The following is a 24,433-nucleotide window of genomic DNA, read 5'->3' as shown; positions in this document are numbered from 1 at the left end:
GAAGTTCTGCTTTTAGGCATTCCAATCTTACTTTTGTTTGGACAGGAAGTCTCCTCTCTGTCAACTAGAGTTCCCAGTGCCTCCAGAGCTTCACAATGATGCAAAGTCCACTCTTCCCACAGTGAGAAGAAGTCTTCAGGAGGTTTGGGAGGAGTGGGACAAAATTACGCCAGACCAGTGGGTTCTGAATATTCTAGCAGAAGGTTACAGGTTGGAGTTCTCCTGCTGGTCGTTACTCTCTTCTTGCAGTCTCCTTGTCAAAAAGGAACCAAGGTGGTTGAGGTTCAGGCCACTGTAGATTCCTTGCTGGTGCTCTGGGACATTGATTCAGTTCCCCAGGCTAAACAGGGACAAGGCAGATACTCCATCTACTTCATTGTCCCAAAGAAGGAAGGCTCCTTTCATCAGGTCTTAGATCTCAAAGCTTTTGCATGGGGACACTAAAAACAGTGATAGCCTTGGTTCAAGCAGGAAAATTTCTCACTGCCCTCGATCGCAAAGAGGCATACTTGCATATACCCATATGGCCGCCACATCAGAGGTTTCTATATTTTGTGGTGCTGGGCCATCATTTCCTGTTCAGGACTTTGCCCCTTCAGCCTTGGTACAGCATCAAAAACATTTACCAAGGTTAAGGTGGTCATGGTAACTTAGTAACATAGTAGATGATGGCAGAAAAAGACCTGCACAGTCCATCCAGTCTGCCCAACAAGATAAACTCATATGTGCCACTTTTTGTTTATACCTTTCTTTGATTTGTACTTGTCTTTTTCAGGGCATAGACCGTATAAGTCTGCCCAGCACTATCCCCGCCTCCCAACCACCAGCCCCGCCTCCCACCACCGGCTCTGGCACAGACTGTATAAGTCTGCCCAGTGCTATCCCCGCCTCCCAACCACCAGCCCCGCCTCCCACCACCGGCTCTGGCACAAACCGTATAAGTCTGCCCAGCGCTATCCCCGTCTCCCAACCTCCAGTCCCGCCTTCCACCACCGGCTCTGCCACCCAATCTCGGCAAAGCTCCTGAGGATCCATTCCTTCTGAACAGGATTCCTTTATGTTTATCCCACGCATGTTTGAATTCCGTTACCGTTTTCATTTCCACCACCTCCTGCGGGAGGGCATTCCAAGCATCCACCACTCTCTCCGTGAAAAAATACTTCCTGACATTTTTCTTGAGTCTGCCCCCCTTCAATCTCATTTCATGTCCTCTCGTTCTACCGCCTTCGCATCTCCACAGGAGTGGAGTAGCCTAGTGGTTAGTGCAGTGGACTTTGATCCTGGGGAACAGTTCGATTCCCACTGCAGCTCCTTGTGACTCTGGGCAAGTCACTTAACCCTCCATTGCCCCTGGTACAAAATAAGTACCTGAATATATGTAAACCACTTTGAATGTAGTTGCAAAAACCTCAGAATGGCGGTATATCAAGTCCCATTTCCATCTAGTGTATTTTGGGACAGAAGATCACAAACCCTTTTTTACATGACCAGTGGTAGTATTTATTGTGGTTTGTTTGGCACCAGGGAATCAGAGTTTACCCATATCTCGACGACTGGCTCAGTCTTGTGTCATCTTATTTAGATAGCGTGGTGGTGACGTACAAAGTTGTCTGTCTTGTCTTCTGCAGTCGTTGAGTTGGATGATCAATTTTGAGAAGAGCAGACAAACTCCATTGCAGACACTGGAGTATCTGGGCAAAAGAGAGGATCTTCCTCAGGGTACGTAGGAGGTCGAAGCTGGTGTAACAAATTCATCTTCTCAGTCAAGGTAGGCCCATGGTCTGGGGTTACATCTAGATTCTGGGGTCATTGACAGCAACGATGGAAGTGGTGCCATGGGCAAGGGCTTATATGTGGCCATTACAGGAGTCTCTAATCAGCTGCTGATCTCCGGTGTCAATGAAGTACGACCTTCATCTTCCTTAGACATTGGTTGTCAGAACGGAGTATGCAGTGTTTATGTTTATGTTTATTCCACACTTGATACACTGCCTTTCTGTAAATACAGTCAAAGCAGTTTACATATACTTTTTTTTTTGCAGGTACTTTTCTGTCCCAAATAGTCTCACAATCTAAGGTTATTTGTACCTGGGCAATGGAGGGTTAAGTGACTTGCCCAGGGTCACAAGGAACTGCAGTGGGAATCGAATCCAGTTCCCCAGGACCTTAACCCATTTCACTAACGTTAGGCAGTAGTAGGAATTGAACTCCATTCCCCAGGTCCACAACCCACACACTAACCATTAGGCCACTCCTCCACTTGAGGAGGTTATTACCCAGGAATTTGGCTGTTGGAGCTCCCTTTCAGATAACACAATGGGAGGTGGTAACAATGGACGCCAGCATGTCTGGTTGGGGAGCTCAGTACTTTTGGCACAGGGCACCTGGATGGAACATATGTTTCAGTGGTTGATAATTTGCTTGAAGCTCAGAGCAATGTGGAATGCCTTACGCAACATTGCTTCTTTTTTGCCTGGAGCCCCGGTCCGAGTTTTTTCCCAACAATGCAATGAGGGTGGCTTATATCAACAAACAAAGCAGGACCTGCAGTGGTCCGATGGCAATGGAGGCGGCCTCCCTTATGAGTTGGGCAGAGAAAAATCTCTGCTTGTCAGCAGCTCATGTTGCTGGGTCCTGGAATGTGGGGGTGGACTTTCTCAGCAAGCACTCTTTGGACCCAGGAGATTGGGAACTATCCAGCCAGGGTTTTCAACTGATAGTGGACCAATAGGGGTTCTCTGCTTCTGGATGATGACAAAAAGGAATGCCAAAGTGTCCAAGTTTTTCAACCATTGGAAAGAACTGGGCTCGATGAGGATTGATGCCTTATTACTGTCCTGGCCGGAGATACATCTACTGTATGTCTTCCTTCCTTGGCCCATGGTAGACCACATGTTGAAAAGGATCACATTGCACTGGGGTTGAATAATACTTGTAACCCCAAATTGACCTGATTTGACTGCTGGAAGGGGGATCCTCTTCGTCTTCCTCAGGTACACAGCTTACTGAAGTAAGATCCGTGCTCCTTTGGTCTTGTGGCTTTGCATTGAAAGGCTCGGTCTTTGCTACCTTGCTTAAGGCTCAGAAATGCTCTACATCCAGAGAGACTAGCCTAATGGTTAGTGAAGTGGCCAGGGAACCTGGGGAACTGCAGCTCCTTGTGACTTTGGGCAGGTCACTTAACCCTCCACTGGTCTAGGTACAAAATAAGTACTTGTATATAATATGTAAACCTCTTTGATTGTAACCACAGAAAGGTGGTATATCAGGTCCCATCCCCTTTCCCTTTCCCTTCACATCCATGGAGTATTCAAGTGTGTGGAGGATGTTTGAGGGCTGGTGTTCTAAGCGCGGACTTTCTCCCTTCTCTGCTCAGATCGCGCACATCCTAGCGTTTCTCCAGGTAGGTCTTCAGAAAGGATTGGTGCGGGTTCTCTAAAAGTTCAGTTTGCAGCTTTGGCCTGTTTCAGGGGCCGACTACAGATGTTGCCTATTGTGGCTCACCCGAACATTTTTTTATTCTTGCTGGGAACGGGCCACTTGTGGGCCTCCTTTTTGTACATCATGTCCAGATTGAAGCCTTAGTTTAGAAGCCTCCTTTTGAGCCACTCCGAAAGATCTTACACTAAAGATGGTAGCTGTTGTGTTGGCATGTTGGGTTTTGGAGCTTCAGGATCTCTTTTGGCGGGATTCCTTTCTCTGCTTTTCAAAGATGGGAGTATCCCTGCGCACATTTCCTTCCTTTCTTCTGAAAGTGGTATCAGCATTTCTTCTCAACCAATCTGTGGAACCTCTGTCCTTTCGTTGAGAGGACAAGGAGGGTCAGTATTCTTCTTTGAAGCTTCTCGATGTGCGTAGAGGCCTCATTACATATCTGGAAGTCACGACTTGGACAGACTGTTTATGCTTTTTGGTAAGCAGATGCTTGGCCTCATAGCTTCCAAGCCCACAATTGCTAGATGGTTGAAGGAGACTATTGTGTCAGCTTTTATTTGCTTGCAGGGAAGCAGGTTCCTTAGGCCTCGTAGCCTCATTCTACGAGGTGCATAGCAATACCCTGGGCGGAGACTACCTTACTGTGACTGGTGGATATTTGCAAGACGGCGACCTGCTTGACACTGCATACCTTTGCCAAGCACTACATGGTGGATATTGTGGCACACTCGGAAGCCAGTTATGGGGCTTCGATCCTCAGTGAGGTGGTGCCAGGATCCCACACATTCTAGGGATTGCTTTTAAACATCCCACAAGTTCTGGAATAGTGGGAAGTTACACAATGGAAGGAGAAATTAGGTCTTACCTAATAATTTTCTTTCCATTAGTCCTTCCCACTATTCCAGGAGGCCCATCTGAGGTTTCTGAGATGTTTAGTCGGTGCGAAGTAATGGGTCAGATAATGACTGTCACCTTGCGTGATGCTTCCTGCATATCTCTTGTTCTGTACAAGTTGTCCAAAGATGAGAGAGGTTCACACGTTTGCTCATTTGGTTAGTGTTTAGGTTAATGAGTTGTTTATGGTGGGGTTTTTTTTCCGAGTTTCTCCTTACTACTTGTGTATGTAAATACTGAGTAGGTGGACTGGATGTCAAGAGAGAGATGTCTCAACTCAGTTTTCAGTTCTGTATCTCCACCTGCTGGTTGATGGACACAACTATCCCACAGGTTCTGGAATAGTGAGAAGGACTAATGGAAAGACAATTACCAGATTAGATTTAATTCATCCTTAAGCATTAATCCTGTAGGGATAATTTTTGAAGGCATTACCACTGATAAAACCATACTTTACCTGCAAAACTGGGCTTACAACTAGTTATTTAATTGGAGAATAAAACAAAGAATATCATAATACCTCTATATCATTCAATGGTGTGACCACCCCATGAGTATTACGTGTAATTCTGGTTGCCACATCTCAAAAAAGATATAGCAGAATTTGAAAAAGTGCAGAGAAGGGGAACCAAAATGATCAAGGGGGTAAAATTTATTTATTTATTTCACATGCTTGATTTGCTGCATAGGGCCTAACATAGGCTTCAACGTGGTACACAATAACAATTTAAAAACTAAAATGTATATAGATAGAAAAGAGAAAAATGACTCATCTAGGGAAAGGATATAGAAGTTAGGGCTCTTCAGCCTGGAATAGGAGATGATTGAGGGAGGATATGATAGAGGTCTACAAAATATTTTTTCATTCAAAGCATAATTAAACTCTAGTACTTGTTGCTAGGGGATATGGTGAGAACAGCTAGCATAGCTAAACTTAGAAAAGATTTGGACACATTTCTGGAGGTAAAGTCCATAAACTGTTATTGAGGTAGATATGGGGAAAGTCACTGCTGATCTTGAGAGGTAGATAGCATGGAATCTTGGTTCTTTCTGGGATTCTGGCAGTCACTTGTGACCTGGCTTGGACACTGTTAGAAGCAGGAAACTGGGTTAGATGGACCATCAGTCTGACCCAGTATGGCTATTCATATGTCTTAATCATATGTGTATGTGTTTAAGTTTACCTGGATTGAGTATTTGTGGGGGGAAAGAGGAGAGGGGTGTTCATTTATGCACATATTTATAAAAATTAACTATGAAAATTTGTATGTTCAGGAATACAGGTATAAATATGTGCACATAGTCTCCCTGGGGTAATTTTCAAAGCAGGAAGGAAGCACAGACTTTCATGTCTGAAAATCTGGTAAAACTGACCCAGTGAAAATGGTACATTTTTTACCCATGTGCAAAGTTATAAAATGACCTCCATAATGTTTAGTATTCTGATTGTGAGTATTAAGAGACTAATCTCTGTAGTATATAAATTGGGGTGGGGGGGGGGGGGGTGGTACATCATGTTTTATATGCCTTGGGGGTGCTAAACTCGGGTGGCCAGGTCCCTCCCCCCTTGTCCTCCCTGATATTGTTTCTGAGCTTTAAAAAGTCCCCATATGTTTGATTTAGGGACTGAAGTTTAATTGGCACTGCTTCAGCCCCATCTCAGAAGGGTGTCCTGTAAGTCAGGGGAGACAGCCTCACTGATTCTGCATTGAAAGTAAATAATTAAAAAAAAATTAATAATTATACCTCAGTTAATTTTTTTGTACAGTCAGTCTATTCTGTACATTATCAGCTTCCTCAGGCTCCTCAGGGGAAGAGCCTTAGAGGCAGGGAAAGGCAGCCACAAGTATGTTCATCCCCCATCGTTTTCCTCTCCATCCTTCCTAAGCCCATCTCCCTACGTTCATTCCCTTCTACACTTAATCCCTCCTATTACTTCTTACTTATTCATCAACCACATTATTATTATGTTTTCTACAATTTGTACAATCTCCTTAAAGACCTTGTTATTTCTTTTTCTTTTTTACTTGTTACTAAGTAAGCTGCATTGAGCCTGCCATGTGTGGGAAAGAGCGGGGTACAAATGTAATAAATAAAATAATAATACAGAGTTTTGTAGTGTTCCATGGTTCTGAGTGTATTTTGTATCTGTGCAACTGTCTTGTAGTGGAACAATAAAGATGATTTAAATATAAATTGGGATGCTGTGAAATTGTTGCTGTCAACCATGACAGATATTCTAAGAAGTTTAGAAGGTATGAGTTCAACAGTAAGACAGATATTGCACAGCTTGGAAGAGCTGTTTCATGTTTTGTACACGGAACTGCTTTTAGATGTAAGTAGATTCCATGTAACAAAGGAAGCATCGTCAAGATAAAGTTTCAGACTTTATAATGGGGTCACTGGCGTGACACAATGAAATCTTTAGAAGCTGGAATCTGAGCTAGGAAGATTCCTATTGAAAGAACACATTCTGTTCACAATAACATTGTTTCTTTGTAAAGAATCTCTTTTGGTGAATGCTTTATAAATGGATGCGCTCAGATCTAATTTTAATTTAATTCAATGTAATTTCATTAAAACATTTCTATTCAGTTCCTTTCACCTAAATAGAGCATGCAGGATGGATTATATCATACATAAACACCTGTATAAAAACAAAGACAATGAAATAAAATAAATTAAAAATACGTTGAAACCCTCTGCTCAGTGTGCTGCGGTGGCTAAGAAAGCAAATAGAATGTTAGGTATTATTAGGAAAGGAATGGAAAACAAAAGTGAGGACATTATAATGCCTTTGTATCGCTCCATGGTGCAAGTGCACCTCGAATATTGTGTTTAATTCTGGTCACCACATCTCAAAAAAGATATAATGGAATTAGAAAAGGTTCAGAGAAGGACGATGAAAATGATAAAGGAGATGGGACGACTTCCCTATGAGGAAAGGCTGAAGCGTTTAGGGCTCTTCAGCTTGGAGAAAAGACGGCTGAGGGGAGATATGATAGAGGCTTATAAAATAATGAGTGGAGTGGAACGGGTAGACGTGAATCATTTGTTTACTGTTTCCAAAAATACTAGGACTAGGGGGCATGCAATGAAGCTACAAAGTAGTAAATTTAATACGAATCAAATAAATTTTTTCTTCACGCAACGTGTAATTAAACTTTGGAATTCGTTGCCAGAGAATGTGGTAAAGGTGGTTAGCTTAGCTGGGTTTAAAAAAGGTCTGGAGAGCTTCCTAAAGGAAAAGTAAATAGATTTGGGTAAAATCCACTTCTTATTTCAGGAATAAGCAACATAAAATGTATTGAACTTTCTCGGGATCTTTCCTGATATTTGTGACCTGGATTGTCCACTGTTGGAAACAGGATGCTGGGCTTGATGGACCTTTGGTCTGTCCCAATGTGGCAATACTTATGTACTTAAAAATAATAAAAATGACCTGCTTTATTAAAAAATAAATATACTATCAATATCCACAGTCCGACACTTTAATCCTAAAATCTCATAGGACCAGTATTACCAGGACTTATCTCGGAAGGATTGGCTCCTACCTGGGTAAGTCCTACTCACAAGGTTCAAACAGACTAGCTTGGCACTAACTGGGTAATGCTGGAGTGATCTATTGCAGAGTCTGGGCAAAGTTGCCATTTACCTAGGGGTCCTTTTACTAAGCTGCGTTAAAAAGTGGCCTGCGGTATGTGGGTGTGTGTTTTGGGCGCACGCTGGGCCATTTTTTACTGTGGGTGGGAAAAAGGGCTTTTTTATATGAGCCGGGAAATGGGCGTGTGCTGAAATTAAAACTAGTGTGTGCCTATTTACGGTCTGAGCCCTTACTGCCACCCATTGACTTAGCAGTAAGGGCTCAAGTGCTACCCACGTGATAACCATGCAGCGTGCGCCAACTGCTGATTACTGCCAGGAACGCTTCCCACAGTAGAAAATACATTTGGAGTGCGCCAAACTCAGAATTACTGCCAGGCGCACACACTAGCCAGGCGGTAGTGCTGATTTGGTGCGTGCTACCTGCGATAGTCCTCCCGCACCTTAGTAAAAGGGCTCACTTGTTAGCAGTGATATTCAGCCCATTAATTTGGTAACTGCCTAGATAAAGACTGACTTAACGTTATCTGGTTATTCATCTGGGCAGTGATCTGAATATCACTGGTACCTGGATAAGTAATGTTGGCCAGGTTATACCTGGATATTCAGCACCATCCATTATCTGGATACTGGCAACTAATATCCTACTATAAAAATGAGCTGCATGTATAATAGCCGTCTACAACCTTAAATAAATTGCCGTCTACAACCTTAGAAAAATACAAGTCCAGGTGAAAACATCCAAGTGCTCGTCAGGGATGTCTTTTTTTTTTTTTTTTTTTAGAGTATGGGTGAAGGACGTCCTTTGCTATGCCTCGGTCCCTGCGATGGCAGTTGAGGACGTCCAAAATGTGGATGTTTCTGTCAGGACGTCCATGCCTTTCCTATGCCTCTGACACCCCCTTTATTTATTTGGATTTTGGATCACTTAACGCATTCCAAAGGGTGGGGCCGATCACACAAAAGGCTTTGGAGCGTACAGAGTTAAAGCATATTTAATGATGCGAGGGCACCTGCAGCATGTTGGATTGTGAAGAGTTCAGGGTCCTGGATGGAGTATATGGAACCAGGTATTGTGAAAGAGTGATGGAAACTTTATGAATGAAGATCGGTATAAGGTCAGAGAGTTTTTGTGAGTATATTCCCAGTAACCACATGGAGGTTTGTACTGTTGAAATAGATAGAACAACCACCAGCAACCATAGGCATATGGCAGGACAAAATGGCAGACCTAATGCAGGGGAAGTGATTAAACATAACGCTGGCAAGTGAAGATTGTGACAGTATCGAAAGTCTTACAATTAGTCTTACAATTTACTGTCTGTAGAGAAATGAATATTCTTAGTCAAATGGTGGTGAAATAGATACTGAGTAACAATAAAAAGGGGAGGGTGAGGGGAGATGGGGGAACTGAAGAGGGCACAAGGAAATATGAGTATATCTGTGTGTGAGTGCATGAAAGAGATGAATGAATTTGGGGAGGGAGAGGGGAGTTTGAAATGAAAAGGGAAAAAGTACATGACAATATGAATACATGCATGTAAATTAAGGGTCCAGAAATGCATGCCAAAATGTTCCATGTATGTAAAAATTCAGCCACCGTAATTGGCATTTTTTAAAATTTAAACTGAATGTTCGAATAGAGCAGTGACCAGCAGCATTATCCAGACTGCGGCAGTATTCAGTGCCAGAATCTGGATAACAACCCAGAAAATTTTGGATAGCCCTTTTGCTGAATTTGCCACTGTACTCCCCCCCCCCCCAACCCCCGCCTGTAGACTGCCCTGACACCGTCCACTGTCCCGATCATGCCCATGAATATCAATGCATAGAACTGGCTTCACTACATATCCAGATAGCAGCATCTGCTAAGTGAATAAGCGGTTTTGAGTATCAGACCCCTAATTTAAGAAACTGTCAGATACATTTTGTTGTGTAAATTGAAAAGGAAATTTAAGAGAATCGGCTGGGAAAAGATAAAGAAGAGATGCCTTGCAAATGAAAGATAAACAGCCAAAAGGGGTAACATAAAAACAAAAAAAGTATGGTATGTGTGTTCTCATTCTGAGTACATTTTACTGCATTGCAAAGCACCACTAGACAAGCAGATAGGAGCTGTACATTTATTTATTTATTTATTTATTTTTATTTGTTACATTTGTTTCCCACATTTTCCCACCTAGAGTGATGTTGTGGCAGAGTGGAGTTCATGTGTGACAGGCACATTGGGGAATCGTGAGGAGGAAGAGTTAAGTTATGTCCTGTACGAGCTTTGGTTATGTTACGTTGCAGAGTTAAGACATTTAAGTTGGATCGTTAGGGTATGCCTTTTTGAACAGGTTAGTTTTTAGTAGTTTCCGGAAGTTTAGGTGGTCATATGTTGCTTTCCCGGCGTTTGGTAGTGCGTTCCATAGTTGTGTGCTTATATAGGAGAAGCTGGATGCATAGAATAGCCTCAGGTAAGCAACTGGAAAGTCTACATTTTTGAAAACTCTTATTGTCTGTCGGCCTCTTATGTTTCCTGCAAGCTTATTTATGGTTGCTGAAATGAAAGGTTGTTTAATTTATTGGATTGCTATTGAGCTCACACACATGGTAGATTTTTATTTTAATTAGTAAGCATTTGTCTTGCATAATGTCTGTGCCTTTGCCAAGCAATGAGTCAGTTGTGATTTTTGTTCTGAAGCTAGTAGTTCAGCACTGCCTCTTTTTCTCTCATTAACTGTATCGCAAATGTACTTGCACAGTTATATGCATGGAAAAAAAACAGTCTGAAACAGCGGTCCGAAGCGGTAATTTAATATTGTCTTTTAAACACAACCTGGCCGATATTCAGAGGCACAAATCCGGTTAGCATGTGCTGCTGTTACTGATTGTTGGTAAAATGTGGGGAACAAATATCAAAAATAAATTTATTATATGTGTTGGGGAATAGCAACAAACCTGCATTTCACAATGTTTATGATATGTGAACTGCTCTGAAGACCTGTGCCCTAGGGCGGTATATCAAAAGTTAAATAAACTTGAAACATTTAAGGGAAAGGGAAATGGGACTTGATGTACCTCCTTTCTAAGGATTTTGCAACTACATTCAAAGCGATTTACATATATTCAGGTACTTATTTTGTACCAGGGGCAATGGAGGGTTAAGTGACTTGCCCACAGTCACAAGGAGCCACAGTGGGAATTGAACACAGTGGGGATCAAAGTCTACTGCACTAACCCCTAGGCTACTCCTCCACTACCAACATTCCATGTAGAATCTCAAATAGTAGCAACCACTAGGCTACTCTTCCACTCCTTGGGATTCCGGAATCTTGCTATTCTTTGGGGTTCTACATGGAATGTTGCTACTCTTTGAGATTGTGCATGGAATCTTGTTAATGGCATTTGATATTCCGCCTTTCTGAGGTTTTTTGCAACTACATTCAAAGCGGTTTACATATATTCAGGTACTTATTTTGTACCAGGGGCAATGGAGGATTACGCGACTTGCCTAGAGTCACAAGGAGCTGCAGTAGGAATTGAACTCAGTTCCCCAGGCTCAAAGTCCACTGCACTAACCACTAGGCTACTCCTCCCTGCACTAGATTCTTCCTAGGTTCTGAGCAAATTTATTTACAAATATGTACAGACAATTGCCTTGATTATAGCACTCAGCTTTGGGATCTTATGCAAGGAGCATGGCATCAAGATAAATACTGATTTACACTGTAAATTATTTTTTCTACTGGATCAGTATGAAGTCACGTTGGAATTCAGATGTGTTCTTTCTTCTCATTGCTGGTCAAGGTGGCGAAGGAGGCTCTTGTGCTGGCAGAGGGTAGCTGGATGTTCATCCTTTGGCTGGCAGAGAAGTTTTTCTAATTGCAGAGTGGATGGGGGTGGAGCATAGAGAGAGTCTGGGTTTCTGTGGAGATGGAGAGTCCAGCCAGGGAGAGGAAGTGAAGTCTACTTATAATTTATTGTTCTGAATCAACTAAGGTCAGTGGTGCATAGTAACCCAATGACAATTCAGGAACAGTTAAAACTGGTTCTTTCTAGGTTTGAGATGGATGCACGGAAGGTTGGAGTAGAGAGTTGCACTGGGATAGAAATTTCACTCATCCCCACTGATCCCCGCTGGAATCTAACCTTTCTCCTCAAGTAATCTCCTCCATCCCCTGTACTAAAATAACCCAATTTACGATAAAATAACCCAACGCATTCATTCCATCATTCAGGAAGAATTATAAGTTCAGAATTGGTCTCTGCAGCCACCTTTGGAGTGGAGGAGTAGCATAACAGTTAGTGCAGTGGCCTTAGAACCAGGTTTGAATTCCACTGCAGCTCCTGGTCAAGTCACTGAATCCTCCATTGCTCCAGGTAGAAAATAAATACCTGCATATAATATGTAAACCACTTTGATTGTAACCGCTGAAAGGCAGTATATCAAATTTCATCCCTCTTTACTAGCTCCATCACCAACACCATGTGTTCCCCTCTTGCCCACACTTTATCTCCAGTACTTGGTGTCCTCCTCCCACCACAGTCTCACCTGTCTGCCAACTCTATGCTGCCGGTTCAGACTCGGATCTTGCCTGTGCACATGTACTGAATCATGACCTCCAACATCGCCAAGTCATAAGAACATAAGAATGGCCATACTGGGTCAGACCAGTGGTTCATCTAGCCCAGTATCCTTTTTCCAACAGTGGCCAATCTGGGTCTCGAGTATCTGGGAGAAACCCAATTAGTAGCAACATTCCATTCTATCAGTCCCCGGTCCAAGCAGTGGCTTCCCTATGTCTGTCTCATTAGCAGACTACGGACTTTTCCTGTTTTAAACCCAGATATGCTGTTACCACATCCTCCGGCAACAAGTTCCAGAGCTTAACAATTCGTTGAGTGAAAAAAAATATTTCCTCCTTTTTGTTTTAAAAGTATTTATATATGTGTTGAAGAACAACAACAATCTGTGCTTTGAGCTCCACTTGTGTATCTCTATGCGGCCGGAGCACAACTCGTCAAAGTGGCCGGAGAGGAGCGGTATGAAGTAGTCCGTGGCAGTGGCAAGCACAGAATGGTGCGCTCGAAACTCTCAGCCACCACAGGAAGTTACATCAGAAGGTGGGAGCTGGCAGAGGAAAGGTGCCAGAGCAGGCCTGGGGGGATCCTCCTTGCAGCTGCATAAGGTAGAGAGGTGCGGTGGGGAGGAGGAGGGAAGAAGGAAGCTGAACCCGTGGTAATCACATTTTTTTTTTACTGCAGACGTAAGGCTTTTTACTGCTCCCGCACATGTGGTAAATGCATTGAATATTTCTTTGTTACCACAGATTTACTGCAGGTCCCCATCCCTATGTCATTCTCTGCTAGGCACTATTCTATAGCACGTCACTGCAAGGAGAGTGCACATGTGAGCAGAGCATGTGCAGGCCATTGCCGTGTCACCAAGCAGTGTGTACAAGTTATAGAATATTGTCAGTCATTCATATTGCATAGTGCAGTTAGGCGTGCCAGCTTCCGTCAGACATTGACCACGCACAAGTGGTTGTGCCTAAATGTCTGTACCCCAAAGTGGCTTTTACACTAGTATTCTGTATTGGCTTCGATGTGCCCAGGTCCTGTTATAAAATTGTTTAGCGTGTGTCGTTGTGGCAACTAAATCAAGGCACCAATTATAACACTCCTTTGAGTGTTTAGTTTTGGAAATTAGCTTGCAGGTCTATGGGTACAATATACTTGCGGGCCTGGAAGCCCTGCAGTCAGTATAAAAATAGCCCTCTAACTTCTAAGCATCTGTGTTTCTTGAGGGAGAGTAGGGTTAGTAACACAGAAACATAGTGAAATGATGGCAGATAAAGACCAGCGGGCTCATCCAGTCTGCTTAGAAAGGTGCCAGTGTTGTACTTGCAAATCTGTGCAGGTTATCCCTCCTTTTTCTTTAGGGTTGTAAGTACAGCTGTACCGAATAGCATCCAGTGTGTTCGCACTATTCATGTGTTCAAGATTTTTGGTTTTGCACATTTGTGGATATGTATATGCAGGGCTTTTTTGAGGGGGTACTTGGGGGTACTGAGTACCGGCACCTTTTCCCTTGTCTGCTATAATTGGCTCATGATCCCCAACTTTTAATGAAAGAGCTCAGGCTCTACACATCAATTCTGCCTTGTCATAGATTCTGTGACTGGTTGCAGGGGGCTTGGCTATTCTGGGGTTTGAGTACCGGCACCTTTTTTGCTAGAAAAGACACACTGTGTTTGTGCAACCAATCAATTGCCTTTCACGCTGTGTTCCTGGCTATTCACAGACATGCGCATTTTAAAGCAATGTATTCAGCTTTTGCTGTTGCACGGTTCACTCAATTTTTTTGGAACCATATCTTTGCAAATATTGAGAATGCACTGTATGTTATTATTGGGCTGAGTAGGAATAATGGGCATTGAGCTGTAGCATAGCAAATAATAAAAGAAGCAACGTGAAGTCAGAGAGCAAGTGGATTTAGTTCCATAGAGCCTCGGATTATTTGTATTTCATTTTAAATCACTATTCGGCCGAATACGAATAATGTATTCGGGTTACTATTCGAGGCCAAATAGAATCAAATACGAATATTTGTTACAGCCCTAGTTGTACTGATGCCCAGTGCAGCCTATCTCCTATGCCTCTTTATTTATTTTTATTCTTTAAAGAGTGAAAGGTATTTAAGTTTCACTATATGTGAAAATATTCTACACTTTTTTTTCTGTCTTTATGTCATACAGGGAACCTCTCTGTTTATCACACCTTTTTGAATCCCCTACTGTTTTCAACCCCACCACTTCCCATAGAAAAGCATTCCAGGCATCTACCACCCTCTCTGTCAAGAAGTATTTCCTATGTTGCACTTAGGTTTTCCTCCTTGCAACTTCATTTCATGTCCTCTAGTTCTGTTGCCTCTCTGTTTTTGGAAAAGGTTGTTTTATTTCTGTTTGTGTCATCTCTCCTGTCTCTCCTCTTCTATTCCTATTGCTGGAATAACTAGCCCTAGTTGAGATGAGTATGTAGTTTAAGTCTCTAAACAAGAGTCCTGATAACTGTTCCCTTATTTAGAATCCTCCCCTGGGGTTTTTGTGTGTGTCTATTGTGATATACATTATTATTATTATTATTATTATTTATTGCATTTGTATCCCACATTTTCTCACCTATTTGCAGGCTCAATGTGGCTTACATAATAACCGTGGTGGTGTGTTTGTGTGGGCAAGTGTATGTGCTATCACTGAGAACTCAGTACTTACAGAAGTGCATCTTGTGTGTGTTTTTTTGCTCTTCAGCCTTCTACTACCCACAGCTGAATATTTCCCAGCTATTGAAGAATTCCTGGGTGAGAACAGGTATGTGTACCTAGAGTTTGGACCTAAGGCAAACAAACAAGAGAACAAAGTGAGGTTTTATATTTTAAACATTTTGATTGCTCTGTTTTTTTTATTCATTACCCATTTATTTATATATTTGAAGTAGGTTTTTTTTTTTTTTTTCATTTTCATTTACCAGACCAATCTGGAACAAATAGGTTATGACCCTCAGCCTGCAGATGAGACAGAGAACAATGAGTTGTGAACCTTTCCCTATATAGCTACAGTATTTTCTGTCTCCAGCAGATGGTAGATGGACATATTATATAGTGTTTGAGTCTGACTGGAAAGGCTCCCAGGCCCAGTTGGAAACTGGGTTCTTGTTGAGCGAATATAGTTAGATATTCAAGATCCAGGTGTTGATGTCATCACTGAATATACATATACCTCTAATAGATAATCTATTAATGTAATGTTGTACTGACTGTTTATTTGTGGATACACAGAGAGGCAAAAATTACCACTGGTGGAAACGTTAACATCCCCTATATGTATAGTTATCTTCTCCACTCTGTTTGTATAACTCAAGAGGGATAGGAAGACTGCTTATTTCAAAGATGGTTTTAATAACTATACACATCCTTACTCTGGTCCTTGTTAGAGTAATAAAATTAGAAGGACTGTCTCTCAAAAATTGTCTAGAACAATGCCTTATAATACAAGTTGATGAATAGGCGAGAGCCAAGGCAGGCAGCTACAGTTAATATTAATATTAATATCGCTAACCAACAAGAGTGGAGATTTTGAAATAGCATGGAAGACACATTGGAGGAGTCTCTGCTGGTCTTCCTGAGAAGTTGGAATTGAACATTTATAAAGACAATGTTTAGTAGATAAATCTTATCACTGCTTTAGGATGGAAAGGAGGGAGAAGGTGGTGATGTTATACTTGCAGGTTGTGAAAACATTAGATTAAGGAAATTATAACGTTAATGGTTAATGTTGGAGTTACTATATATAATATACAAGGATCCCAATTATAGGAGAAGGCATAGCCACAATGTAGAACAATGTTATATTGAAAAAGTTATTTAGAAATGACAGATCACTGAATATGAGAAGAGTTGCCCTTGAATATGAGAAGAGAGAGGGAGGAATGGGGAATTCATATAAGGGCTCACATATAGAAGAGGGAAGTAAACTTTGAAATAGAAGCTTAATTATAGGGAATGTAGAGAGGGGCGTAAACGTGATTAGTCCCATAACAGGGACGGAACGCAGAGGGCTAATAGGGAACATGGGAGGGAGGGAAATAGGGAGGAGGGAGGGGAAGCTAAGGGGGGGGGAGGAGTTGGGGAGGGATAGGGCGTAGGGGAAAGCAAATAGACGTAAATAAGACAAGGAACAAGGAAGAGGAAAATGATACCATGCAGCATAAGAGAATGTGTGGGGAATACATGATAAGAGGGGGGAACCATAGGCTGGGGTGGTTGCTCCCGGATGATAAAGAGCTTTTGTGGGTGATCCGAGGCCACCACAACCCGTGAAGGATGGTTAAAATAGTGACCTGGAATGTGGGAGGCATCGGATCGCCAGTGAAGCGCTCTAAGATATTAAAATATCTACAGAGAATCAAAGCAGATGTCGCTCTTTTACAAGAGACGCACCTAAATGAGACAGAACAGGACAAACTTAAAAAATGGTGGGTGGGAGAATGCATTGGATCGCCTGCAAAGGGGAGAAAAGGCGGAGTGGTCGTCCTAATAAGAAAAGGGGTGGTAGACAAGACTTGCGATGTAATTAAAGATCCAGAGGGAAGGTACATTTTTTGTAAGGTACTATTGGCAAAGAGACAGGTAATACTGGGCAGTATTTATGCACCAAACCAAATGGATAAAAAATTTTATCAACAGCTATTAGGACATTTAATAGGAGAAGACTCTTCCAGATTAATTTTGGGAGGAGACTTTAATACAGTATGGGACCCGCAGATAGACAAATCTAATGCCACACAGACACCAACTCACTGGATGTCAAAGGGTCTACCGAATTTGTGTTCCCTTTTGGACCTATTGGATATCTGGAGAGTGCTTCACCCACAAGATAGAGATTACACACATATGTCCAGAGCACACAACACACAGTCAAGGATAGACTATCTGCTGATGTCACGTACATTAATGGGAGAGATACAGAATACCCAAATAGGACCGTATGCAATATCGGATCATGCGGAAGTTTGGGCGATTTGGAACCCTGGGGAAGAGGGAGGTAAATTTAAGCAATGGACATTCCCAAGTTATTTGACCCATAATGTGGGATTTCGGGAACATTTGTTGAAAACTTGGAAAGAATATAAATTTTTTAATGAGACTACAGCATCCGACCCTATTGTATTCTGGGAGGCGGCGAAAGCTGTCCTAAGAGGAGAGATCATTAGTTATGTAAGCCATTTTAAAAAAGCTAGAGACAGAGAGATACTGAGACTAGAAAAAGAAATTGTAACATTGCGAAAAAGATATGATAGGTCTTCCAGCGCTCAAATGAGGAAAGAATTGGTATCAGCTCAAGTGGCTCTAAATTCCATTATACATGAGAGAGAGATGAAGTCACAAGCTTATTATAAATTTCAATTATATAAGTATGGTAGTAAGGGTGGAAAGATGTTGGCCAGACATATTGCTAGGAAACAGACATCGAGAAGGGTTATAACTTTAAAGGATGAGAAGGGCAAAATGTGCTTTACAGATTTGGAAATCCAAAATATTTTTAAAACTTTCTATCAGAACTTATATACAGAAGAACATAACTCAGGTCTTCCGAGCAACTTATATTTAGAAGGGGTGGCCCATCCGGTCCTCTCTGAAAGGGAACAAAAACTATTAAACGAACCAATAAATATTGATGAAGTACATTGGGCAATAACTAATAGCACTCCAGGGAAAGCGCCAGGGCCGGATGGTCTAAGAGTAGAATTTTACCAATTATTAGGGGAAGATATACAGCCTGCATTGGTAGAGACTTTTAATGGGTGGGTAGAGAGAGGATTTCTTCCTAGACAACTGAACATGGCCCAAATTATTTTGCTACCCAAACCCAAACGAGATCATACCTTGCCGGAGTCATATCGACCCATTTCTCTGTTGAACTGTGAAATGAAGATATTTGCTAAGATATTGGCAGGACGCATGAGTCGCGTATTACCAAATTTAGTGCAGGAGGGACAAGTGGGATTTGTCAAGGGAAGATCAGTTGCCAAAAATTTGAGGAGAATTATCACAGCGCTGGAACATGTAAAGAGGGAGTTAAAACCAACATTGATGATTAGTTTTGATGCCGAGAAGGCATTTGATCGAGTGGACTGGAGCTATATGTTCGACACACTAAATGCATATGGATTTGTAGGGTGGTTTACCACAGCAATTAGAACACTATACACATCACCGCAAGCTAGAATAATGGTCAATGACAATTACTCGGAAGCCTTCGAAATAAAAAGAGGAACTAGGCAAGGGTGTCCCCTGTCGCCACTTCTTTTTGCATTATACTTAGACCCACTGATTAGAGATATTGTTGATATGCCGGCCATAAGAGGAGTGGTGATTGGGAAACAGGAATTCAAATTAGCTGCCTTTGCAGATGATTTGTTAGTTATGCTCACAAACCCAGAGGAATCCTTACAAGCACTACTGGAGGTGTTTAAAGAGTTTGGGACTTATTCTGGGTTCAAACTAAACCTGGAGAAATCAGAAGCATTGGTTAGTAATATACAGAATGCAGCGGCCTGGCAGGGAACGTTTCCACTGAGAAGAGCAACTAATTCGTTTCGATACTTGGGTATACAGTTGACGCCAGAAGTGGTAGACTTATACTCACTTAACATTAAGATGCTGTTGACTCAAACTAGACACCAATTAGAGAGTTGGAGACAATTGCAGTTGCCGCTGATGGGTAGAATATGCCTAATTCGTATGGTGATTCTACCTAGGTGGTTGTATGTTATGCAGACCATACCAATATGTATAATGGGTAAAGATCTGAAAACATTCACTAAAATGGTAATGAAATTTTGCTGGGCCAATAAGAAAGCTAAGATGAAACAACAGTTCATGATGGGTAATTGGCAACAGGGAGGGCTGGGAATACCGGACCTGAGGTTATACAATATGGCTTGCTTAATGCGGCATGTGAGGGACTGGATATTTGGAACGACATATTATACACCATTAGCGTTAGAACAGGAGCATTTCGATCCGATGCGATTGGAATCCCTAATACAATTAGAAACGCCACAGATCCCTGAGATACACAGGAACAACTTACTGCTAAAACCGCTTAGGAGAGCGTGGCAATTTTTGGGGAACAGATTAAAGATGGGGAGAGGAGTAACAGAATTATTAACAATTAGAGGGAACCCAACCTTTACAGCAGGGATAGAAAACCCAGTTTTTCAGCGATGGGAAGAAAGAGGTTTGGAATGTCTGGATGATGTAATAGGTGAAAACGGAAAGATTAAATCTTTAGATCAACTGTTGGGTGCAGATACAATTCAATGGGGTGACACATTCGCGCACTGCCAACTCAAGCATTTTATTCAGTCAATAGATCAGGGCCGATTGGAACAGAAACAGGGATTGAAGCTAAAAATTTTTTCCTAGAGATTTCTGAAGAAGCGCCATCAATTTCAGGGATACATAAGGCTCTGTGGACACATGAGAAACCCAAAAACTTTCAAAAGATAAAAGAGCGCTGGGAGAAGGAGTCACATTAGTGGGATGGGATGTAGAAAGGCAACTGAAGGGGATACCGAAATTGGTCACTGGAGCCCAATATAGGGAATGTGCATTTCGTTTTATACATCGAGCATATATGTCACCTGCACAATTAGCAAAATTCGGGGGATTGCAGACGCCCTTGTGTGTGAGGTGTGGGAGAACAGACAACACATATTACCATAGTTTTTGGAGCTGCTGGAAGGTTAGAAGATTTTGGGGAAAAATAACTCATTACATATCACAACTTTTAGGCCAAAAGCTGGCAGGTACATCAGTGCAGATGCTGTTAAATTTACCGGGATCATTTAAAGGTCAAATACCGGAACACAATATATTTTTACGTAAAACAACTTTGTTGGCAAAGAAATGTATCTTGAAAAACTGGACAAATGACATAGGGCCAGATTATTGGCATTGGAGGAACCTTACCCACCAGCTAATGATGTGGGAAGCTAAAGAAGCCAAACGTTCATTGAAAAGAAAGAAAACATTTATGAAAATTTGGGGTGCTTATATAGATTCTTTGTCTCATAGGGGAAGAAGTTTGGTCCTCAACACATTAAGATGTTAACAAAGCATAAGTATCATTAATAAAAAAATAGGGGGGGGAAGGGGGGAGGTGGGAGGTGGGAAGGGGGGGAAAGAAAAACTTTTGGAGACAATATCAACAAGTTGTTGTAAAAAAATTTTTATTTGACAAATGTGGTTTCAATGATTGTAAGAAAGTTTCTGTTATGTCTTCAATAAAAACGTTGAAACATAATACAAGTTGACTTTCTTTTTGTATTTTTTTGGGGTGGTGGTGTGCAATGTTTAGTTCTTCTTGGTGTCCTGGAACAACATATTCATGAAGAGGTGTTCCATGCCGAAATGGAGCGGAAACTGGCTCATCTGGTAAATGAGGCATTGTCCCGGAGCCGGAGATGGAAACGTGCCAGCTTTGTAGGGAGCAACACTGTGCAGGTAAGAGATGCTTTCTGGCATTTGGAGTTGAGATTTATTAGTAGTACTCCCTAGCCTGGCAAGCCACTTGCAGTTCAAATTTTAACATCCTTGCTTCTGGAACTGGATCTACAATGTCTCTATTGTGAGGCGTGACTTGAAATCTGAGGATCATGTACTAGGGCTTCTCTCACAGCCCTGCAATCATGAGATCCAGATTGATTTCTAAGTGTCAGCATTGCACGACTGGCTAGCTTTAGGAACAGTTATTTATGTGGCTGAGGTTGGTTACTTAAATTTAGCTGTTTACTGCTGAATACGGCTGCTGTCTGATTAAGCCATAAACATACCACAGAAATATAACTGAAAGTTAACATTTTCAGCAGTATTTAGATTATGGTTGAATTTCAATTTTTATACCTGGATAACTTTGTGTACCTTGCACATTTAGCCAGTTTAAATTTAACTGGTTAGATTGAGGGGGGAGGGGGTGTTCTAAATCAGAGAGGCTTAACCGGCTAATTTTGGAAGTTAGTGATTAAATCTTTTGCAGATTGACCCCAGTGTGATCTCTACCTAAACTCTATCAGGCATTTATGTGGGCAATTTTATAAAGGGCATAGATGTAGGCACCCCTTGCAGCACAGGGAATGCCTATTCTGCAACAGCATCTGGATGCCCAGATTCTGTTATAGAATACTAGTATAAACCTGCATCGCTGTGCCTAATGAAGGCATGTCCACATTTCTGTAAGTGGGAGCCTTGCCCATGCTCCACCCTCATATAAACTTCCCCTCACAGTTACACACTATGGGCCAGATTCCATATTAGGCACCGAAAAAATCAGCACGGATGGAAAATGCGCCTAAACCATGCCTAAATTCAATAAAACTGCGTAAATTTAGGCACGGTTTATAGAATACATGTAGCACCGTCCACGCGACTAAAATCTAGGCACAGCCATTTACACCAATGAAAAGCTGGTGTAAGACCGTATGAAGGAGATCAGGTAGTGGAGACCTGGGAAGGGAGGGGGGTGGGGGGACTGGAAGGGAAGCACGGTTCTGTGTCACACAATGTAATTTCGCACCTTGTTAAGTTTTGAGTTGTTGCCATTGAAATCTGTTTAACTTCCTTTTTATATGCTTTATAATTCGTATGGTAATTGTACAATGTTGCTACTGCCCTGGCATTAATAAAGATATTTTCAAAAAAAGAAAAGCTGGTGTAAATGCCTACACCTAACTTTAGGCGTGGAACGGGTTATTCTGTATCACTGCGCATAAATTTTAAGAATGCCCATGACCTGGCCATGCTCCTCCTATGGCCAAGCCCACTGTTGAGATCCAAGCGGTAGAATTTACATGGGCAACTTTATAGAATGTGCTTAGCGAGTAGAGTGCATAAAGTATAATTAGTGCTGATAATGGCTTGCCAACATCCAGTTATTGGGGCCGATTGGCTTGTTAATCAACTAAGTTGCGTGCGCAAATCAGAATACATCCAGATTTGCATGTGCAACTCTAGTCGTATTATATAGAATTTGCAGGTATGCCACTTGTGTGCCCTTACAGAATAGCACTAAAGGTGCTTGCAATGCGTAAATTGCACTTTTTGCTGCATTGGCATTAAAGAATGTTGCTGGTGTATTAGTTCCATTTAGTTCTACTTATGGTATGGCTGTTAGTAGGATGGGACAGCATTCAATGTCCTACTCCTACCCTGTCCTCACTTGGATTCCAGGGCTCTGTCCTTTCCTGGTTCTCTTCCTACCTCTCCCTCCGCACCTTTAGTGTTCACTCTGGTGGATCCTCTTCTACTTCTATCCCTCTGCCTGTCGGCGTACCTCAGGGTTCTGTTCTTGGTCCCCTCCTCTTTTCTATCTACACTTCTTCCCTTGGTTCATTAATCTCATCCCATGGCTTTTCCTACCATCTCTATGCTGATGACTCCCAAATCTACCTTTCTACCCCTGATATCTCACCTTGCATCCAAACCAAAGTTTCAGCGTGCTTGTCTGACATTGCTGTCTGGATGTCTCAATGCCACCTGAAATTAAATATGACCAAAACCGAGCTTCTCATTTCCCCCCCCAAACCCACCTCCCCGCTCCCCCCGTTTTCTATTTCTGTTGATGGCTCTCTCATTCTCCCTATCTCCTCAGCTCGAAACCTTGGGGTCATCTTTGACTCTTCACTCTCCTTCTCTGCTCATATCCAGCAGATTGCCAAGACCTGTCGTTTCTTTCTTTACAACATCCGTAAAATCCGCCCCTTTCTTTCCGAGTACTCTACCAAAACCCTCATCCACACCCTTGTCACCTCTCGTTTAGACTACTGCAATCTGCTTTTTGCTGGCCTCCCACTTAGTCACCTCTCCCCTCTCCAGTCGGTTCAAAACTCTGCTGCCCGTCTCATCTTCCGCCAGGGTCGCTTTACTCATACTACCCCTCTCCTCAAGACCCTTCACTGGCTCCCTATCCGTTTTCGCATCCTGTTCAAACTTCTTCTACTAACCTATAAATGTACTCACTCTGCTGCTCCCCAGTATCTCTCCACACTTGTCCTTCCCTACACCCCTTCCCGTGCACTCCGCTCCATGGATAAATCCTTCTTATCTGTTCCCTTCTCCACTACTGCCAACTCCAGACTTCGCGCCTTCTGTCTCGCTGCACCCTACGCCTGGAATAAACTTCCTGAGCCCCTACGTCTTGCCCCATCCTTGGCCACCTTTAAATCTAGACTGAAAGTCCACCTCTTTAACATTGCTTTTGACTCGTAACCACTTGTAACCACTCGCCTCCACCTACCCTCCTCTCTTCCTTCCCGTTCACATTAATTGATTTGATTTGCTTACTTTATTTATTTTTTTGTCTATTAGATTGTAAGCTCTTTGAGCAGGGACTGTCTTTCTTCTATGTTTGTGCAGCGCTGCGTATGCCTTGTAGCGCTATAGAAATGCTAAATAGTAGTAGTAGTAGTAGTAATGTAGGGAATTTTGTTTTCCTTTTTTGCATTTTCTGGTGTCTGTTGAGTAGAGTGATGTAGTAGCCATGTTAGTCCACTTTTAAAGTTGATAAATAGAAATAAAACAAAACAGAGAAAAGAAAATAAGGTGATACCTTTTTTATTGGACTAAATACATTTTTTTTGTTTAGCTTTTGAAGGTAACCCTTCTTCACATCTGTTGAATGTTCTTATCTTGCTGTGCATCTGTTGGTCCCACAGCCATAGGTCCACCATTTGTTTGTTTTTTGCTCTGAACACGATCCTTCCTCTTTTTCAAGTACTACATGCTGGCATGTGTTCACCCACTGTTTCCCTCCCTGTATATTCTTCACCTTTCTGTGGATAGTTTCTTTGTTTGAACTCAGTTATACTCTGCACAGACCAGATGTATTCCATGTATTAACAAATGTTGGAAAGAAGAGCAAACAACAGCCAGCGTGGCTAAAAGGTGAAGTGAAGT

At 42.1% G+C, this 24,433-nt stretch overlaps 1 protein-coding gene across 1 annotated transcript in view; it reads left to right on the top strand.

Annotated features, from left to right (window-relative positions):
- Positions 1-24,433, top strand: part of KIAA1549 (KIAA1549 ortholog) — a 227,335-nt gene that overhangs the window by 105,932 nt on the left and 96,970 nt on the right. Inside the window, exons 7-8 of the mRNA XM_030214742.1 lie at positions 15,228-15,287; positions 20,841-20,986. Of these exons, the coding sequence (XP_030070602.1) occupies positions 15,228-15,287; positions 20,841-20,986 (206 nt within the window). The remainder of the gene's footprint in view (positions 1-15,227; positions 15,288-20,840; positions 20,987-24,433) is intronic.

This window comes from Microcaecilia unicolor, chromosome 9 (genome assembly GCF_901765095.1).
Source record: "Microcaecilia unicolor chromosome 9, aMicUni1.1, whole genome shotgun sequence".
Classification (NCBI taxonomy): Eukaryota; Metazoa; Chordata; class Amphibia; order Gymnophiona; family Siphonopidae; genus Microcaecilia; species Microcaecilia unicolor.
This window is presented reverse-complemented; position numbering and strand designations above follow the sequence as displayed.